The 17314-nt window shown below is 39.9% G+C and overlaps 1 protein-coding gene across 9 annotated transcripts in view; it reads left to right on the top strand.

Moving 5' to 3' along the window:
• Nucleotides 1-17314, top strand: part of usp22 (ubiquitin specific peptidase 22) — a 115828-nt gene that overhangs the window by 33517 nt on the left and 64997 nt on the right. For all 9 annotated transcript variants that reach the window (XM_041207001.1, XM_041206999.1, XM_041207000.1 and 6 more), the window contains one exon: nt 10135-10267. In XM_041207001.1, coding sequence (XP_041062935.1) covers nt 10135-10267 — 133 coding nt within the window. The remainder of the gene's footprint in view (nt 1-10134; nt 10268-17314) is intronic.

The following is a 17314-nucleotide window of genomic DNA, read 5'->3' on the forward strand; positions in this document are numbered from 1 at the left end:
AATGATCATCTCCAACAAGAGAGAATCTAACCATCGCCCCTTGATGTTCAGCAACATTACCATCACTGAATCCCCCAATATCTACATCCTGGGGGTTACCATTGACCAGAAACTGACCTGGACCAGCCATCTAAATATTGTGGTTATAAGAACAGGTCAGACTAGGGATCGTATGATGAATAACTCACCACCTGACTCCCCAAAGCCTGGCCACCTACAAGGCACAAATCAGGAGCGTGATGGAATACTTCCCATTTTCCTGGACGAGTGCAGCTACCACAACATTCAAGAAGCTGGACACCATCCAGGACAAAGCAGCTTGCTTGATTGGCACCACATTCACTCCCTCCACCACCAACGCATAATAGCACCTGTGTGTACCATCTGCAAGATGCAGTGTAGGGATTCACCTAGGCTCCTTAGCACCTTCCAAACCCACTACTACCCAGGAGGACAAGGGCAGAAAACAGATGGGAATACCACCACCTGGAAGGCAAATGGGTCATTTGGTGGTAAGACAGAAAATGGGAGGATAAAATGTTAACAGGATGGCAAGGTCATCTAGAAACAGGTTGCAGGCATCTGTATGAAAGGAGGGTGTAACTAGAAATGATGAGGACAGAAACACCTTTGATAACAATGGCAGGAGAAAAGAATTGGGGAATTATAACAAAAGAATAAACCCCAGAAATGCCCAGCATGTGGTGAATCGGTGTTTTGGATGCGATTCAAAATACCATTATGCAATGAACCGTCCTAAATGATATAATGTGTTTGAAATTAAACATGGACCAGGATATATGAGTAGATTCACCTATGGTAGGAAAAGTTATTCTGACTTATTTTGGTTCTATTAGCTACAAATGCTGAGGAATGTAAGTCCATCGATATTAAAGCTGCCTTTTTGCAGGGACACCAACTTCAAAGGGATGTTTTTCTCCAGCCACCAAAAGAGGTGCCAAATGCAGAAGGGACACTCTGGAAGTTAAATGCATATACTGTTTAAATGACTCCTCCAGAGATTGATATTTCTCTGAGGTCAGTTTTGTTAAAGTTGGGCTGTCTTCAGTTGGAAACTGACCTGGCAATGTTTTATTAGCATAATGGAGGGAAACTTGCAGGCATCTTTATGATGCATATAGACTTTTTTGGGAGGTTGTAGCAAACTTAAAATCGTTGTCATTAATGGGCTCAGGACTGAGTTCAACATTGGAAGTCGAGCTTCTGGTGCATTTAAATTACATTGGATTGAAAATCAGGCAGAGCGGATCACATGTCATTTTACATCTGGAATCCTCCTTGGAGAATGTCAATCCCATTGCAATTAGTCATGGTAGAGCATCCCAGAAAGATACAGCGGCTTCTGAAATGGGAAAAGAGGAACTCCGAAATCTAATGGGCAACTCAATTGGCTAGGCAAACAAACCAGGCTGGATGTCAGTTTTGACGTTTTGGAATTGAGCACTAAAATAAATGATCCCAAGGTTGAAGAAATCATTCAAGCAAACAAAACAGTGGCAAACCAAAATTAAAAATGGAACATTGTTTTGAAATTCCCATCTTTTGGTGATCTTAGAAAAATGAAACTGTTTAGTGATGTGTCTTATGTAAATCTATCTGATGGATTTTAAAAGTGCAGGAAATCTGAAGTAAAAGCAAAATGGTAGAAAAACCCAGCATGTTTTACAGCATCTGTGGAGAGAGAAACCGAGTTAATGTTTGGAGTCCGTATGACTCTGCAGAGCTGAAGAAGGGTCAACGGACTTGAAACGTTAACTCCTATTTCTCTCTCCACAGATGCTGTCAAACCTGAGTTTTCTCAGTATTTTCTGTTTTTATTCTATACATGTGTTTTTTAAGAAGGGTTTAGATGGATTTATTGAATGGAAATATATATTGATTGTGTTATGAAAGAGAATATCCACCTTTTTTTGGTGATATATACACCTAAGGGTTACTTCTGAAGAAGAGGGGAATCTGGTGGGGAAAGGAACAGTTGGCTCACAAGGTGTCCAATTGCTAATTATCAGATAACCTAAATACCCATTTGGATGTATAAAAGGGAAATGGGTGAGGTAAGTTCTCCCTGTAGAGAACTTCATGCAGCAGAAATAAAACTCTATATCTGAAGGAGCCTGTCTTGGTCTTTACTGGCAAACAGCTATTGGAGCTTAACACCCCTTAATTCTCTCTCTCTCTCTCTCTCTCCTTCTCCCCCCTTCTCTCTCCCCCCCCTCCCCCCCAAAAGCTTTGTTTCATTATTGATAGTGTTGCTTGCAAAAGGCATTTTGATTTATTCGTGGTCTCGCTGGCAGGGTGTGTATTTATTGCCCAAGTGTGATACAATAGAGTGCCTTGCTAGGCCATTTCAGAAGGACATTAAGAGTCAATCATGTTGGTGTGAGACTGGAGGCACATATAGGGCCAGAGTGGGTAAGGATGGCAGTTTTCCTTCTCTAAAAGAAATATTAGTTGGGTTTATACGACAATCGAAAGCTTCATAGTCACTTTTTAACCGTTTTTCAAATTCTTAAATAGACTTTATTAGGACTTGAATGAAGTTCTCTGGATTATTAGTTCAAGCCTCTGGATGACTTTTCCAATGACACTATGGATCTACTGTGGGGCTAAGCATAATGACCACAGGGGCAGCTCATGCCATATTTGCACTTATGATGGCCAGTTTTCTGCATAATGCATCTGGAGCAAGCAAAATGCATGAAGGGACAGCATGGAGAGGTCATTAACTTTTGGATGGAGAGAATGTTAAGTAGAAGCGCCTTTATATTCAGTATGTACACCATGCTCCATGCAAAACCCAAAGCACAGTGTAAATAACACTATTGAAGCTTAACTCCACTGCAGCTGAATATCTAATGCATTTTGCATTTTCCTACATTTTGATATTTGACATGGTTGTATTTTTGTTTTATTACCAGAACATCATACAGGCTGACAGCATCTGCCTGCTCCCGCCAGCAGTATCTTTCCAACATCCCTACCCCCAACTCGCTCAGCAGCCATGGGGATCCATTGTTTCACTCTGCTGTGCCCTGATGGGCACTCTCCTCGCTCAACACCTCTGTAAAGGCTGAGTGGTGGCTCGCCTGGGCCCGCTTCACCCTCAATCGCTGGAGATTCTCTTTTTTTCTCTCATTTTCTGTCTCTCCTCCTCTGCCTCCTGGAGGATGCCCACCGATTGGTGATGGTGTAGCTGAAAGTCTCCTGCACGGCACTTCTTCAGTTCATATTTGTATCCAACTGTTAACTCTTTCCCTCTCCACAGATGCTGCTAGTCCTGAGTATTTCCAGCACTTTGCAGATGCTAAAAATGTGAGATAAAAGCAATATTTGCTTTTATGTTCGTTTGACATTGTGGTTTTGGGCCTCTCTTGCTTCAAACAAGGGCATAGGCCTTGTACAATAGAAAATAAGAGTATAATGCATGTTGCACCCAGGGCAGAATTTGAGTGACTTATCGCCATGTGTTATGGACTGCGATGGGAGGAGAGTGCAGTTAATTCTAGCCCCACTTCTCCACAGGTCGTAACAATAGTTTAAATGTTTAATTCGCCCACAAAACTGGCCAAATGTTATCCTTTGACACTGTTATTCCCAGAATAAAAAGACTCTAACCAGGTTTCTTTAAGTAAACACAATATTAATTTTTTTAAAAAATATATAAAACTTTTTTAAAAACAAATTAATAAACTAGTCAACATACAAGTTGTAGTTTAGAAGTGTAATGATTTTCTCCTCAGAAAAAGAGAATCAAACTCCCTTTGCCTTGGACAAGGGACAAGGCAAACATGGTCCCTTGAAAGGGCTTGAGTCTGGGAACGTTTCTTGTAAAAGGATAAAATTCTGAGAGATTTCGATGTTGATGTAACAGAATTCTGGTCACAATAGATCTGGAAGATCTTTCAGATGGATTTGTTGGCAAAACTGCCCTTGAAGACTCTTACTTATCACAACTTTGCAGACTATCAAAATGAAACAGATGAGCTATCCTGATATGTTTCTGAGGGAAGTTTAACACAAGGGTGGGGCAGAGAGAGTCTTTTTCTTGCAGCTTGCTTCTAAGGCGCACCCACTCACTCTGCCTGAGAGTTTTAAAGACTAAGATTTTTAATGAATACTTCTCTTAGGCCAGGTCTTTTCAACCAGTCAGCGAGAGCCTTTAGCCTGGCAACAGCAGTTCTTTGTTAACTTAGGTATATAAAGCAGTTCTTCCATTTCCATGTGTTCCTGGTCATCTATTTTGACCGTGGTTGTTTTTTTTTTTTGAAGAATGGCATGTTCACAGCCTCAAATTAATGTTGCACACTTTTTAAAAAAAAAAATAACTCAGGAGGAAGAATGTCCAAAATTCAATGTCCTTCAATTTTTTTCAAAAACTGGTTCCTCAGGACAGAGCTGGAGTGATTTATCATGCCAGAATTTGTCAATAGCTTGTTGCATTTTTTGATTGGCAGAATAAACTGCATAGATTTGAGCTTGGGAGGACCTTCTCCCCATGCTTGCTCTTTTCTTGAGCTTCATTCTGAACTATTACCCAGAAGGTATGATCTGCGTACCCTCTAGAAGTACTCTTTGCCAAATTGAGAGTTTCTTGTTAGACTGTGATACTACTGATTCTCTGCAACAAGATGCATCAAGTTTTTAAAATACTCATTTTGAGAACAGTTGGCTGGGACCTAGGTTTAATGTCTCATTTGAAGAACAATGTAGCATTTACTCAGTCTTGCACTAATGTGCTGATGTCCTGAGTCCACAACCTTCTGACTCAGGTGAAAGCTCTACCAATTATGGCAAACTTGCCTCTAACCTTTGTTTGAGACTTGAATTTGGTGCATTGTGGGTGCTCACCACCTGATTATGACTACTGTTGGCTGAGATGATCTGCTTGATCAGTCCCTGTAACCCTGCTAGGATCACAGCAGGCTAGTTGTTGACTGTCTCAGTCTTGCAATCTTGGCCTAGAAACCTTGGCCCTTAATCATCTGAACTGTTCTAAGAAATCAATCCTTAACATTCTTCTTGTCGCATCTGCCCAACTCTCTAAGTAATTGTCTAAATACCACACAAGCTTTCTGAAATTTAAATGTTATCTGTATGCTTTAGGTCATAGTCAATAAGAACTGTGTGTGTGTTTCTCAATTGTACATCCTATATTATCAGGAAACTTTACTGCTAAGTGACCGCATCAGCCTTTTGATCCACACCTTTGTTTCACTTATGTTGGTTTGCTAATAACTTGAATCCTTGATATAACTGTTACTTCAAATTTTTGTAATAGATTTAAAGAAATTATTTACTACAGATTTGTGGGCTAAAATGAACTCCCTTACAGATTGCTGTTGATGTACCCTCTTTTTTAATTTTCCTCCTCCATATACCTGAGGTGTGATTTCTTCCTCTTGTCATGTTCCTTTGCAATCTCTGGTTTCAGCACTTCTAGTTGATGTGCAAGTAGCTAATCAGACATTGATTATATTACAGACAGAATGGCTTTAATTCAGCCCTTAGTTTGTAAGCTGTTTAGTAGTTTTGTCCTTGTTAATAATGGAATACACTGCCTGAAAGGGTAGTGGAAGCAGGTTCCAAAATAATTTTCAGAAGGAAATTGGATAACTATTTGAATTTAGGGTGGGGCAGGGGTTGGGATTACAGAGCTATGGGAAAAGGACAAGTGAATGAAATGAATTGGATCACTCTTTCAAAGAGGCATGATTGGCTGAAATTGCCTTCTGTGTAGTATTATTCCATGGAACTGAAGAATTAAATTGAGGACAAGTTGTATAATCTTAGCTTGTGTTCTCGAGTTTAGAAGGTAGAGTAGTGGCCTGAATGAGATCTTGAAACTTAAAAAAAAGGATTTGACAGGCCTAGTATAGAAAAAGCTGTTTACTTTGGTGGGGCAATCTAGAACAAGGAGTGTAATATTAAAATTAAAGCCAGACCATTCAAGAGTCAAATTAGGGTGTACTTTGTGTGTCAAAGGGTGGTGAAAATGTGAAATTCTTAAGTCTGGATTGGGGAAGGAATGTTACCTTTTGTGGATGTTATGTGCAGTATTCCTGGAGACAAGATCTTGCCTGGAGAAACTTAGTTTATCCAGAAAGGATAAAATATTCCGAATTTATTCGTCCAAAGATTCTGAACCTTGACAACATGTTAACACTGCCTAATGCCACATAAATGAGTCATTGCTACATGTTTACAAAAACACAAATAAATCTGGTTAATTTTATTTATAATCTGATTTCTCTTAGCATATAGATTGGATTAGTTTGATCTAACAGGATCAGAATGAATGTATGGAAGGCAAGATTCCATGTACATAAATGTGGTATTGTGAGGCTACGTCAGTGGAGCTTGACAAGGCTATTATGTCTGATGGATCATGCACTTGAATGGCTTATGTTTGCCAAGCTTGGAAATGAAAATATAAAGACCAACTGATTTTGGTTTCTAGTGGAAACTCGAAAGCAATTGACAGCTGTTGTCAGAAGCTTAATGTGAAAGCTAGAGTAGAAGGACTTGGGTGAGGTTGTAGTTAATATTTTGAGTAAGTGCACAAACAGGGTCGTTTCACCAGATTGTGGTTATTGGCAATCTTGATATTCACAAGTATGCAAGGGAATTACAGGCACACCTGATGCTTGTGGTGGGTGAATGTTGAAGTGCATTTTGTAGGATATTAATATTCATCTGAGGAGCACTGTTCGTAAGAGTTTTGCTGTGGTTTATGGACTTCAATCCACCTCAGGAGAGGAGATGTCAATTGTGTATATCATGGAGACTTTGTTGTCAGAGGTGAAAGAGGGGTTATTTGGGTTTGATTGTTGAGTATATATTGATCCTTTTATTAAAAGAAGATGCAAAAGAAGATGTAGAATACTAGAGATTGGAAAGAATATTGAGAGTAGGTCAATTGAGCACTGAATAAGTGATGCCATTTGTTTGGTTTTAAAGGCTATGGTTTGTTGGAGGGAAAGAGTGGGGAATTTAGATCCATGGAAAGGGCATTTTGATGATTTGTGATGCTGGGGATGAGAGGCTTAAAATGGGGCAGTAAGAAGACATGAGACTTGATAGTAATACTCAACATAATTTTTAAATGGGGAAAGATTTTTTTATGCTTGGTTGGTGGGTTCTTGGTTCTCTAAACGCACCCCCCACCCCCCTGCCATGTTAACTATTGAAGAGAAAACAGTAAGGAGCAATAAACTGGCATGAAGGACTGGTCTGCCCTGCCTGGCATGCATTCTCTAATTCGGATCACAAGCCTTTGGTGGATACATCTTGGTAGTAAAGAGGGTAGAATGAAGGATTGCTATAATAAAACTTGCTTTCGTATTGTACATGCTGTACAAAGACATCTTGGAATGCTTTACAGGGTTTTGGAAAGCCAATGGACGCACAGCTAGCGGAATGGAAGAGAGTCAAGAGGAAGCTAAATTTCAAGAGCAGATGGCAAGGGGTAGATTGAGGGTAGGGCAAGGAGGTTGAGGCAGTAGCCACTGAATGAAATGGGGAACACAGACTGATATTGGAGAGCTGATGGTATCTGTGGGGCCTTGGTGCTGGAGGAGATCTGAGATATGGATAGAATTTGAAGGTTTTACTGAGAATCTTGGTTGACTCTTTGGAGCTTGAGAAGCTTGTAGATTTTGGCAAAATGGATGAAGGGTTTGTTGGGCCTTAACAAGGGCAAGGATACAGGTTACTATCTGGTTGACTTTCTAATTTATAGTGAATAAGTGAAGGGTGAGGCTATTGAATATTTTGAAACTAATGATAAATGCTGGATTGGAGCTACAGAGATGGAGGGAGGCCACATAATAGAGGTGAAAAGTAGCAATTTTTGGAAACTGATCGGGTGTAGAGGTAGAAACCGTTTAATCATGTAACATGTCAAGATTCATCACTTCTGAGATTAGCCTGGCTGGGAGTTAAAGGGAAGGCCAGATGCTAGCACTTTTTTAGGAATGATGGATTATAGGCATTTGAGATACAAGATAATCTGGGATGGCAGGGAATTTTTATACTGGAGAAATGATGGCTCAGGAGAATGTATTGAGGTGTTCAAGATGGTGATATTATAAACATAAGCATTGAATGGTGATGGTGGACTGTGTTGTTGACTTCTAAATTACTTTAAAGGGTTCAAACAGATCATTCTACAGAAGTATAAGCAGAATAATCTTTAAAATGGAATTCCACATTAATGGAAAATATCTGCAAATATATATTGTAAATATATGGATAGAAATGATTTTGATTCATAAAGTAGCAGCATATATGCTAATATTGGAATTAAAATCAATATTGGAAATGCAAAGATAAAAAGATTACCATTTTTTGTGTACACCCTTATTTTTGTTTTGACAATTTTATGTTACAGCTGTTTTTGTTTTCTGTGCCAAATATTTATCTAGTTCTTTTGAAATTTGTTACCAACATTCAGCCCTACTGCACCCCTGTGCAAATCTGTTCCATGTACTCATCATCCTCTGAACTATTCATCCTCTTCTGAGCTGAAATCTGACCTCCTATCTGTTGTTCATTTATTGCCCAGCCCCAATTGCCCTAACTGCTGCATTCCACATGGCGTAAGTACACCCACAGTGCTTTTGGGAAGGGAGTTCCAGGTTTTTGACCCAGTGACAGTGAAGGAATGGTGATATAGTTCCAAGTCAAGATCCTGTGTGGCTTGGGGGGCAACTTGCAGGTGGTGCTCTCTGATGTATCTGCTACCCTTGTTTTTTTATATGTGGTGGAGGTTGTGGCTTTGGAAGGTATGATCAAAGGAGCCTTAGTGAGTTGCTGCAGTGCATCTTGTAGATGTTGCCACTGTGTGTTAGTGGTGGAAGAAGAGGGGGTGCCAATCAAGCAGGCTGCTTTGTCCTGGATGGTGTCGAGCTTCTTGAGTGGTGTTGGAGCTGCCCTCGTCTGGGCAAGTGGAGAATATTCCATTACACTCCTGACTTTTTGCCTTGCAGATGGTGGACAAGCTTTGGTGAGCCAGGAGATGAGTTACTCTGCAGAATTCCCAGCCTCTGACCTGCTGTGGTAGCCACAGTATTTATGACTGGTCCAGTTCCGTTTCTGGTCCAGGATGTTGATAGTGGGGGGTACAGTACTAATGCCATTTGATGTCAAGAGGAAATAGTCAGATTATCTCTCTTGTTGGAGGTAGTCATTGGCCGGCACTTGTGTGACATGCATGTTCCTTGCCAATTACTAGCCCAAGCTGGAATGTTGTACCAGTCTAGCTGCATATGGATATGGATCGCTTTAGTAACTGAGGAGTCGCAAAAGGTGCTGAACATTGTCAGCTCATCAGGGAACAGCCTCATTTCTGATTTTTATGATGGAGAGATGGTCATTGATGAAGCAACTGAAGATGGTTGAGCCTAGGACACTCCCCTGAGGAACTCCTCCTGCAGCAGTGTTCTGGGGCTGAGATGATTGGCTTCCAGCACCACAGCTATCTTCTTTTGTGATAGATATGACTTCAACCGGTGGAGAGTTTTGCTCCTGATTCTCATGGACTTCAATTTTGTCAGGGCTCTTTGATGCCACAGTCAGTCAAGTGCTGCCATAACATCAAGGGAAGTCACTCTTGCATTGTCTCTTTGAGCTCAGCTCTTTTGTCCACATTTAGACCAAGGCTGCAATGAGGTCAGGAGCTGAGTGGCCTTGGCGGAACCCAAACTGAGCATCAGTGAGCAGGTTATTGCTGAATTTCTTGTTGGTTATTTCTGTCTTCAAAAGGCACTTTGGATCTAATTTAAAAAAAAATTTTAGGTCTGTGGTTAATCTGCAAATTTGTATATGGCTTTTATTGCTGAATTTGATCGTTTAAAGCAACCAGTTGCAACTCTTAATGTGTGTGCAGCTTGGAGTTTGAGCACTATTCATTGTTTACATTTTGGAAAATATACTCGGGTATATTACAGATTGTAGTTTTACTTGTACATTGAAATGCTACTTGTCCCTAAATGCAAAGGGATACAGTACATATGAATGGTTGTGGAATGCAAGTGTGAAATAGCACCAAGGCCTGTCTGTGGCGGTTGTTCCAAAAATATTTGTCCTCTCACGTGTGTTTCTTTTTTTTTCCAGGCAAAATCCTGCATTTGCCACATGTGTGGTGCTCACCTCAACCGGCTCCATTCCTGCCTGTATTGTGTGTTCTTTGGCTGTTTCACCAAGAAACACATACACGAGCACGCAAAGTCCAAGCGCCACAACTTGGGTGAGCTCATGTCAAACATCTTTTACCTTGTCTTTTGTTAAAGGCAACATTACCAGAAGTAGTTAATCACTGCAGTAAATGTTATGACATTTCACTTCCTACTTGAAACTTGTGATTTTCTAAATTTTATGCAACAAATTCTTCTGTTTAATATGTAGTTTGACTCTTCAATGGGTTGTCTTGATTTCTACAAAAACAAAATACTGTGGTTGCCAGAAATCTGAAATAAACTCAGAAAATGTTGGAAAATCTCAGCATGTCTAGCAGCATCTGTGGAGGGAGAAGTAGAGTTAACATTTCGAGTCCAACATGACTCTCCTTCGGCACTCTCGGGGTTCCAAAGAAGTCATTTTGGACTCGAAACATTAACTCTTTCTCTCCACAGATGCTGCCAGACCTGCTTGAGTTTGTCCAGCATTTTCTGTGTTTTAAATGTCTTACATTCTAGTTCACTTTCTGACCAGCTAATTTTGAGAATTATTAATAATACTAAAGATGAAATAGTTATTTCACTTTATATGAATCTGTCTCTGATAAAGGAATTTAATTTCTATATGCAGTAAAGAAAATTAATGCATTTGCAAACATAATAGAATGGGCCATTTGACTGAATGAGGCAATGATAGACAATAGTTTATGCTTACAGCTTGACCATATATCTTCCCTGTCTATACTGAACCAGTTAAGGATAAGTTTTTACAATGATGGGGTTTGGGGAACCCAGAAGCAGTGAAAAGGCAGGACAAGGGTGGGCGAGGCACTATGGTACTCTTAATATCTAAACCTGTTTTTATAGCCAGCTCTATCTGAGATTGAGACAGACGGCAAGTTAGCAAGGATATTACTGGTGTGCTGTTGTTCTGTTTCTATCAGATAATTCTGGAAATGTTGAGCATGGCAAAACTGGGCTGAATGTCAGAATCAAGTTACTATTAAAGATATTACAGGATGCCAAAATGCACATGTGCAGTGTTATAACTGTTTATATTGTGGATTATATTAAAGGTTAAGAATGTAGAGTTTTGGTTTCAGCTTAAGGTAAATCGGTTTGGTTTAGTATGCCTGTGTGTGTTTACAAACCATGCTTGAACTTTTGACCCAGTTGGGAGTCTTTGGGAAGCAAGAAATCCCTGAAGTTGCTATGAAGAAAATTGCTAAGGGTGGAGCTATACTCTAAAAGGAAAATTGGTGTAAGTGTAAGAAGTTGACCTTGAGGCTACAGGCACCCAGTCTGTTGTGTTTAACCAGAAAACTCAGTTCTGTATGTCTAGAGAGGGAAAGAGAAATTTCTAGAGAATTGGGTAGGATCGCGTAGCTCTGTAAAGAAAGAAGTCCAGCTATGACTACGTGTTGAGGGACTGCTTACACTTGTCTGTGGGTTGTGGCGTGTGACCATTAGTGACGCCGAGACTTGGACCAGCAGGTTGTATTGGTAGGAATATACCATAGACCTGAGCTGTGACCTGTGCAGCCAGACTAAGAGAAAAAAGAACTGCCTTCCAGGGTATGAGTATATTTAAAAGCCTACTGGAATGAAAGCCAAAGTGGAAAATGTTGAACTGGGCTAAGTCTTTTGGATTGAGTTCACTGTTTAGAATCATTATCTTATTTGCTTAGTGTACCTATGTAGTCATGATTTCTTGTTTGTTTTATTCAAGTTTTGTATTATTTAGTTTGTATTGGAAAGGCTCTTTTGGTGTTGCAATTCAATCTTGGCCCTGCCACTGATTTCCTTACCCTGGGTTCTTCCATGCATTAAATTCTTTAAATGTTATGATCTGGCTAGGTAGATCATAATCAAACATCAGGCTTGTCCAGTATTCTCATAGCTGGGATCGTAACAGTAGCCATACCAGGGAAAGTGAATTGAAAGGCACTAACCCTTTGAAGCAGCCATTGAATTGGGTTATTGTCTGTTCTATTATTAGTGGGTTTCTTGCCTGATTGTCCTCAGCTCTTTCTCCTTTATTGCCACCTTCAAATCTTTGTCCTTTATTCTTTCAAATATTTGTCCAATTTTGTTTTAGCTGTATTGTTTGTGCCTCAGTAGCCACTTGTGGTGTAATATTTTATATCCCAATGACCCTTAAGCAAGAAAATTCTAATAACTTCATTCTTCTTGTGGTGATCCTGACTGCCCTTTCATCTGTTGTGAAACATTCCAATTTTTTTTAGTCTTGCTTCATAACTATAATGTTTTGCTCCCTGTATCATTGCAATGATCTTTTACTGTGCCCTTTCCATGATTCAAATGTAAGTTCATATCCTTGGTCATTTCTTCAAAAGCGATTCTATTACTTATCTAATATTGTAATATTATACATTAATGCATAATGTAAATGTTATAACACTTTTTACATTTATGCTGATTAGTCCAAGCTTCTCTAAATGCTCATTAATTCCTATAGACTCTTAAGGTTATCTACAATCAAAGAAAGAGTAACCAACCTATGATTTTCTGACATTCTTTTCTTTTCAAAGATTATTGGATAAGTAACCTTGGTATATCAGCTGTCTCCTTCACTATTTGGACATGGTGACTTTTGAATTTTTATCCCAATATCTTTTCAAATAGTTGCTTTTGAGTATTCATCCCTATTAGTGGCTCTTCATAGGTGAGTTCATGGGTGCATTTTGGACAGTTTCTTAGAACAATGAATTGTGGAATCAACCAGATTACAGACTACTTTACACCTGTATTGTGTAATGAGACGGGATAAATTCATGACCTAGTAAAGGGAAAAGTGATCCTAACATGGAGTTTTGTGTTCAGTCTGAGGATGGGAAACTTGGATCTGAAACTAGTGCCTTACTCTTAACAGCAATTGCAGAGCTATGTAGACGAGATGTCTAAAGTGGACTGAGAGAATTGGTTAAAAGGTATGATGGTAGATAAGTGGTGGCAGAGGTTTAAGGAGACCTTTCATAAATTAAAGGTGTATTCCATTGAGAGAGGAGGCTCTGCAAGAAATATGAACTGTCCATGGCTAACTAAGTAAGTTAAGGGTAGTATCAAGTTGAAAGAAAAGTGTACAATACTGCAAAAAGTAGTGGTAGGCCAGCAGATTGGGAAAGCTTTAGAAACCAGCAAAGGATAAATGAAGAAATAATAAAGGAGGACAAATTAGAAAGCGAGTAATCTAGCAAGTAACATAAAACCAGACTGTAAGAGCTTCTACATGTATATAAAAAGCGAGTAGCTAAAGTAAATGTTGGTCCCTTCGAGGATGACTGAGTGAGCAATTAATAATGGGAAAGGAGGAAATGGTAGATACTTTGAACAAGTATTTTGTATCTGTTTTCATGATGGAAACACTAAAAGCACCCCAGTAATGATAGAAAATAGAGGGGAAAAGAGAGGGAGCAACTTAAAACAATTGCTATCACTGGAGAAAAAAATACTAGGAAAGCTGGGGAGTAAACACTGACTAGTTCATTGGACCTGATGGCCTTTATCCTGGGGTCTTAAAAGAAGTGGCTGCAGAGATAGTGGATTCATTGGTTGTAATCTTCCAAAATCCCTAGATTCTTGGAACATAAGAACTAGGAGCAGGAGGAGGCAATTCAGCCCCTTGAGCCTGCCCTGCCATTCAATATGATCGTGGCTGATCTCATTTTGGCCTCAACTCCAATTTCCCACCCTCTCCCCATAGCCTTTCAACCTGTTACTAATTAAGAATCTGTCTATCTCCTCAAATTTATTCAGCGTCCCAGCATCCACTGCACTCTGAGGTTGTGAATTCCACAGATTCACGACCCTTTGAGAAAAGTAATTTCTCCTCATCTCTGACTTAAATCTACCACCTTAGCCTAAAACTATGGTCTCCCATTCTAGAATGCCCCACAAGGGGAAACATCTGCTCCATGTCTACTTTGTCTATCCCCTTTAACATCTTATATACCTTAATTAGATATCTTCTCATCCTTCTAAACTCTCACGAGTATAGGCCTAAACTGCTAAATCTCTCCTCATAAGACAAGCCCCAGCAGTCGAATCAATCTAGTGAGCCTCCTCTGAACCACCTGCAGTGCAACTACATCCTTCCTCAAGTAAGGGGACCAAAACTGTGCACAGTACTCCAGGTGCGGTCTCACCAATGCCTTGTACAGTTGCAACAACGCTTCCCTATTTTTATACTCTATTCCTTTAACAAATGCCAAAATTCCATTTGTCTTCCTTATTACCTGCCGTACCTGCATACTAGCTTTCAACAATTCATGCACGAGGACAGCCAGATCCCTCTGCACTGAAGCTTTCTGAAGTTTCTCTCCATTTAAATGATGTCACCTTTTTACTCTTCCAACCAAAATGGATAACCTCTCACTTATCCACATTAAACTCTGTCTGCCAGATTTTGGCCCATTCACCTAACCTGTCCATTTCCATTTGTAAATTTCTTATTTCTTCATTGCAACTTACTTTCCCACCTATTTTGGTGTCAACTGCAAATTTAGCTATAGTACCTTCTATCCCTGAATCCAAGTCATTAATATAGATTGTAAATAGTTGGGGCCCAAGGACCGAACCCTGTGGCAGCCCACTTGTTACAGCTTGCCATCCAGAAAAGACCCATTTATCCTGACTCTGCTTTCTGTTGGTTAGCCAATCCTCTATCCAAGCTAATATATTACCCCTAACTCTGTGATTTTATCTTGTGTTTTAATCTTTTGTGTGCATCTTATCAAAGGCCCCAGCGGATTAGAGAACGGCAAACATAACACCCCTATCAAAAAAGCAGGAAACTATAGGCCAGTTAGCCTGCCATCTGTCATTGAAAAATTCTGGAATCCATTATTAAGGAAACAGTTGGAGGACATTTAGAAAAGCATAATACAGTCGGGCAAAGTTAACATGATTTTGTGAAAGGGAAATTGTGTTTGACAGATTTATTGGTCCTTTGAGGATGGTAATGAGCAGGGTGGATAAAGGGGAGTCAATAAACATAGTGTATTTGGATTCCCGAAAGGCATTCTGGTAAGGTGACAAAAAAAACATTATTGCATAAGAGGCTCATAGCATTGGGAGTGAGATATTAGCATTGATAGAGGATTGACTAACAGTTGGGATAAATGGACCATTGAGGTTGGCAGACTAACTAGAGGAGTGCCACAGGGATCAGCGTTGGGGCCTCATCTATTTACAATCTATGTTAATGACTTAGATGAAGGGACCAACTGTATTGTAACCAAATCATATGATATATGGAAAGATTAGGTAGGAAAAAAAGTTGTGGGGAGGATATAGAGTGTGTATATAGAGTATAATGTGGGAAAATGTGACGGAGAATAGAAAAGCAGAATATTATTTCAGTGGAGAGAAACTGCGGAATGCTGCAGTAAAGAGGGACCTGGGTGTCCTTGTACGTGAATCACAAAGTTAGCATGTAGGTACAGCATAAAAATAGCGAAGTGTTGCTACAGTTGTACCGGGTTTCTAGAATTACGGGGCACAGTTTCACAATAAGGGGGCTCCCATTTAAGATGAGATCAGAAGGGATTCCTTCTGAGGATTGTTGATCTTTGGAATTTTCTACCCCAAAGAGCATTGGAGGCTGGACCATTGAATATATTTAATACTGAATTAGACAGCTTTTTGATCTACAAGGTAGCCTAGGTTAATGGGGGAGTAGGCAGGAAAGTGGAGTTAAGGACATGATCTTATGGGATGGTAGAGCAGTATCGAAGGGCTGAATGATCCTATTTCTTATGATTTTATGTTCTTATATTGGTCATTCTCTGGATCTACTGCTGCAGATCCAAATTGGTCATCTGCTGCAAACACAGAAGCAAAGAATAGTAAAATGTGTTAACAATGTTGACCATTAGGAGTTTATGTACAGACTGAAGTATGCATGTGGTTCACCTTGCCATTCTCAAAAAACTTGTGTGCAATCTCTGTGCCATACAGTGCTTCATTTTTATATTCTAAACCTCTTCATATAATGCCCAGCCTTCCATTAGCTTTTCTGATTGTTTTCCTGTTCCAGCCCCCCACAATGAATAAATTCTAATGATCTGAATACTTGGCCCATTAAATTTTTGTTGCTTGTTCTTCTTCGTGCTTTCCCTATTTAGACTTCCTTTAAGGATGCATGAAATAGTTACAAATCATGCTTTGTTAATTCTGCTTTTGGGTTACAATGATAGAAACTTGCAGCATAGGTGGAGGCCATTCAGCCCACCATGCCTCTGCTGGCTATTTGAAAGAGCAGTTAAGTGAAACGTAAGTATGCATTTGAAATAAACAGAGACTGGAGCAGGAGTTTTAAGAGTTGAATTTGGAATCCTCCAGTGATTGACTCAAATGATGGTGTATGCCTGAGATAAAAACAAAAATAAAAACAAAAAACTGCGGATGCTGGAAATCCAAAACAAAAACAGAATTACCTGGAAAAACTCAGCAGATCTGGCAGCATCGGCGGAGAAGAAAAGAGTTGACGTTTCGAGTCCTCATGACTCTTCGACAGAACTAGGTGAATCCAAGGAAGGGTTGAAATATAAGCTGGTTTAAGGTGGGGGGGGGTGGTTGGGTGGGGGGAGAAGTGGAGGGGGTTGGTGTGGTTGTAGGGACAAACAAGCAGTGATAGAAGCAGATCATCAAAAGATGTCACAGACAACAGAACAAAAGAACACATGGGTGTCGAAGTTGGTGATATTATCTAAACGAATGTGCTAATTAAGAATGGATGGTAGGGCACTCAAGGTATAGCTCTAGTGGGGGTGGGGGGAGCATAAAAGATTTAAAAATATTTAAAAATAATGGAAATAGGTGGGGAAAAAGAAAAATCTATATAATTTATTGGAAAAAAAAAACAAAAGGAAGGGGGGAAGAAACAGAAAGGGGGTGGGGATGGAGGAGGGAGGTCAAGACCTAAAGTTGTTGAATTCAATATTCAGTCTGGAAGGCTGTAAAGTGCCTAGTCGGAAGATGAGGTGTTGTTCCTCCAGTTTGCGTTGGGCTTCACTGGAACAATGCAGCAAGTCAAGGACAGACATGTGGGCAAGAGAGCAGGGTGGAGTGTTGAAATGGCAAGCGACATGGAGGAC

This window comes from Carcharodon carcharias, chromosome 15 (genome assembly GCF_017639515.1).
Source record: "Carcharodon carcharias isolate sCarCar2 chromosome 15, sCarCar2.pri, whole genome shotgun sequence".
NCBI lineage: Eukaryota > Metazoa > Chordata > Chondrichthyes > Lamniformes > Lamnidae > Carcharodon > Carcharodon carcharias.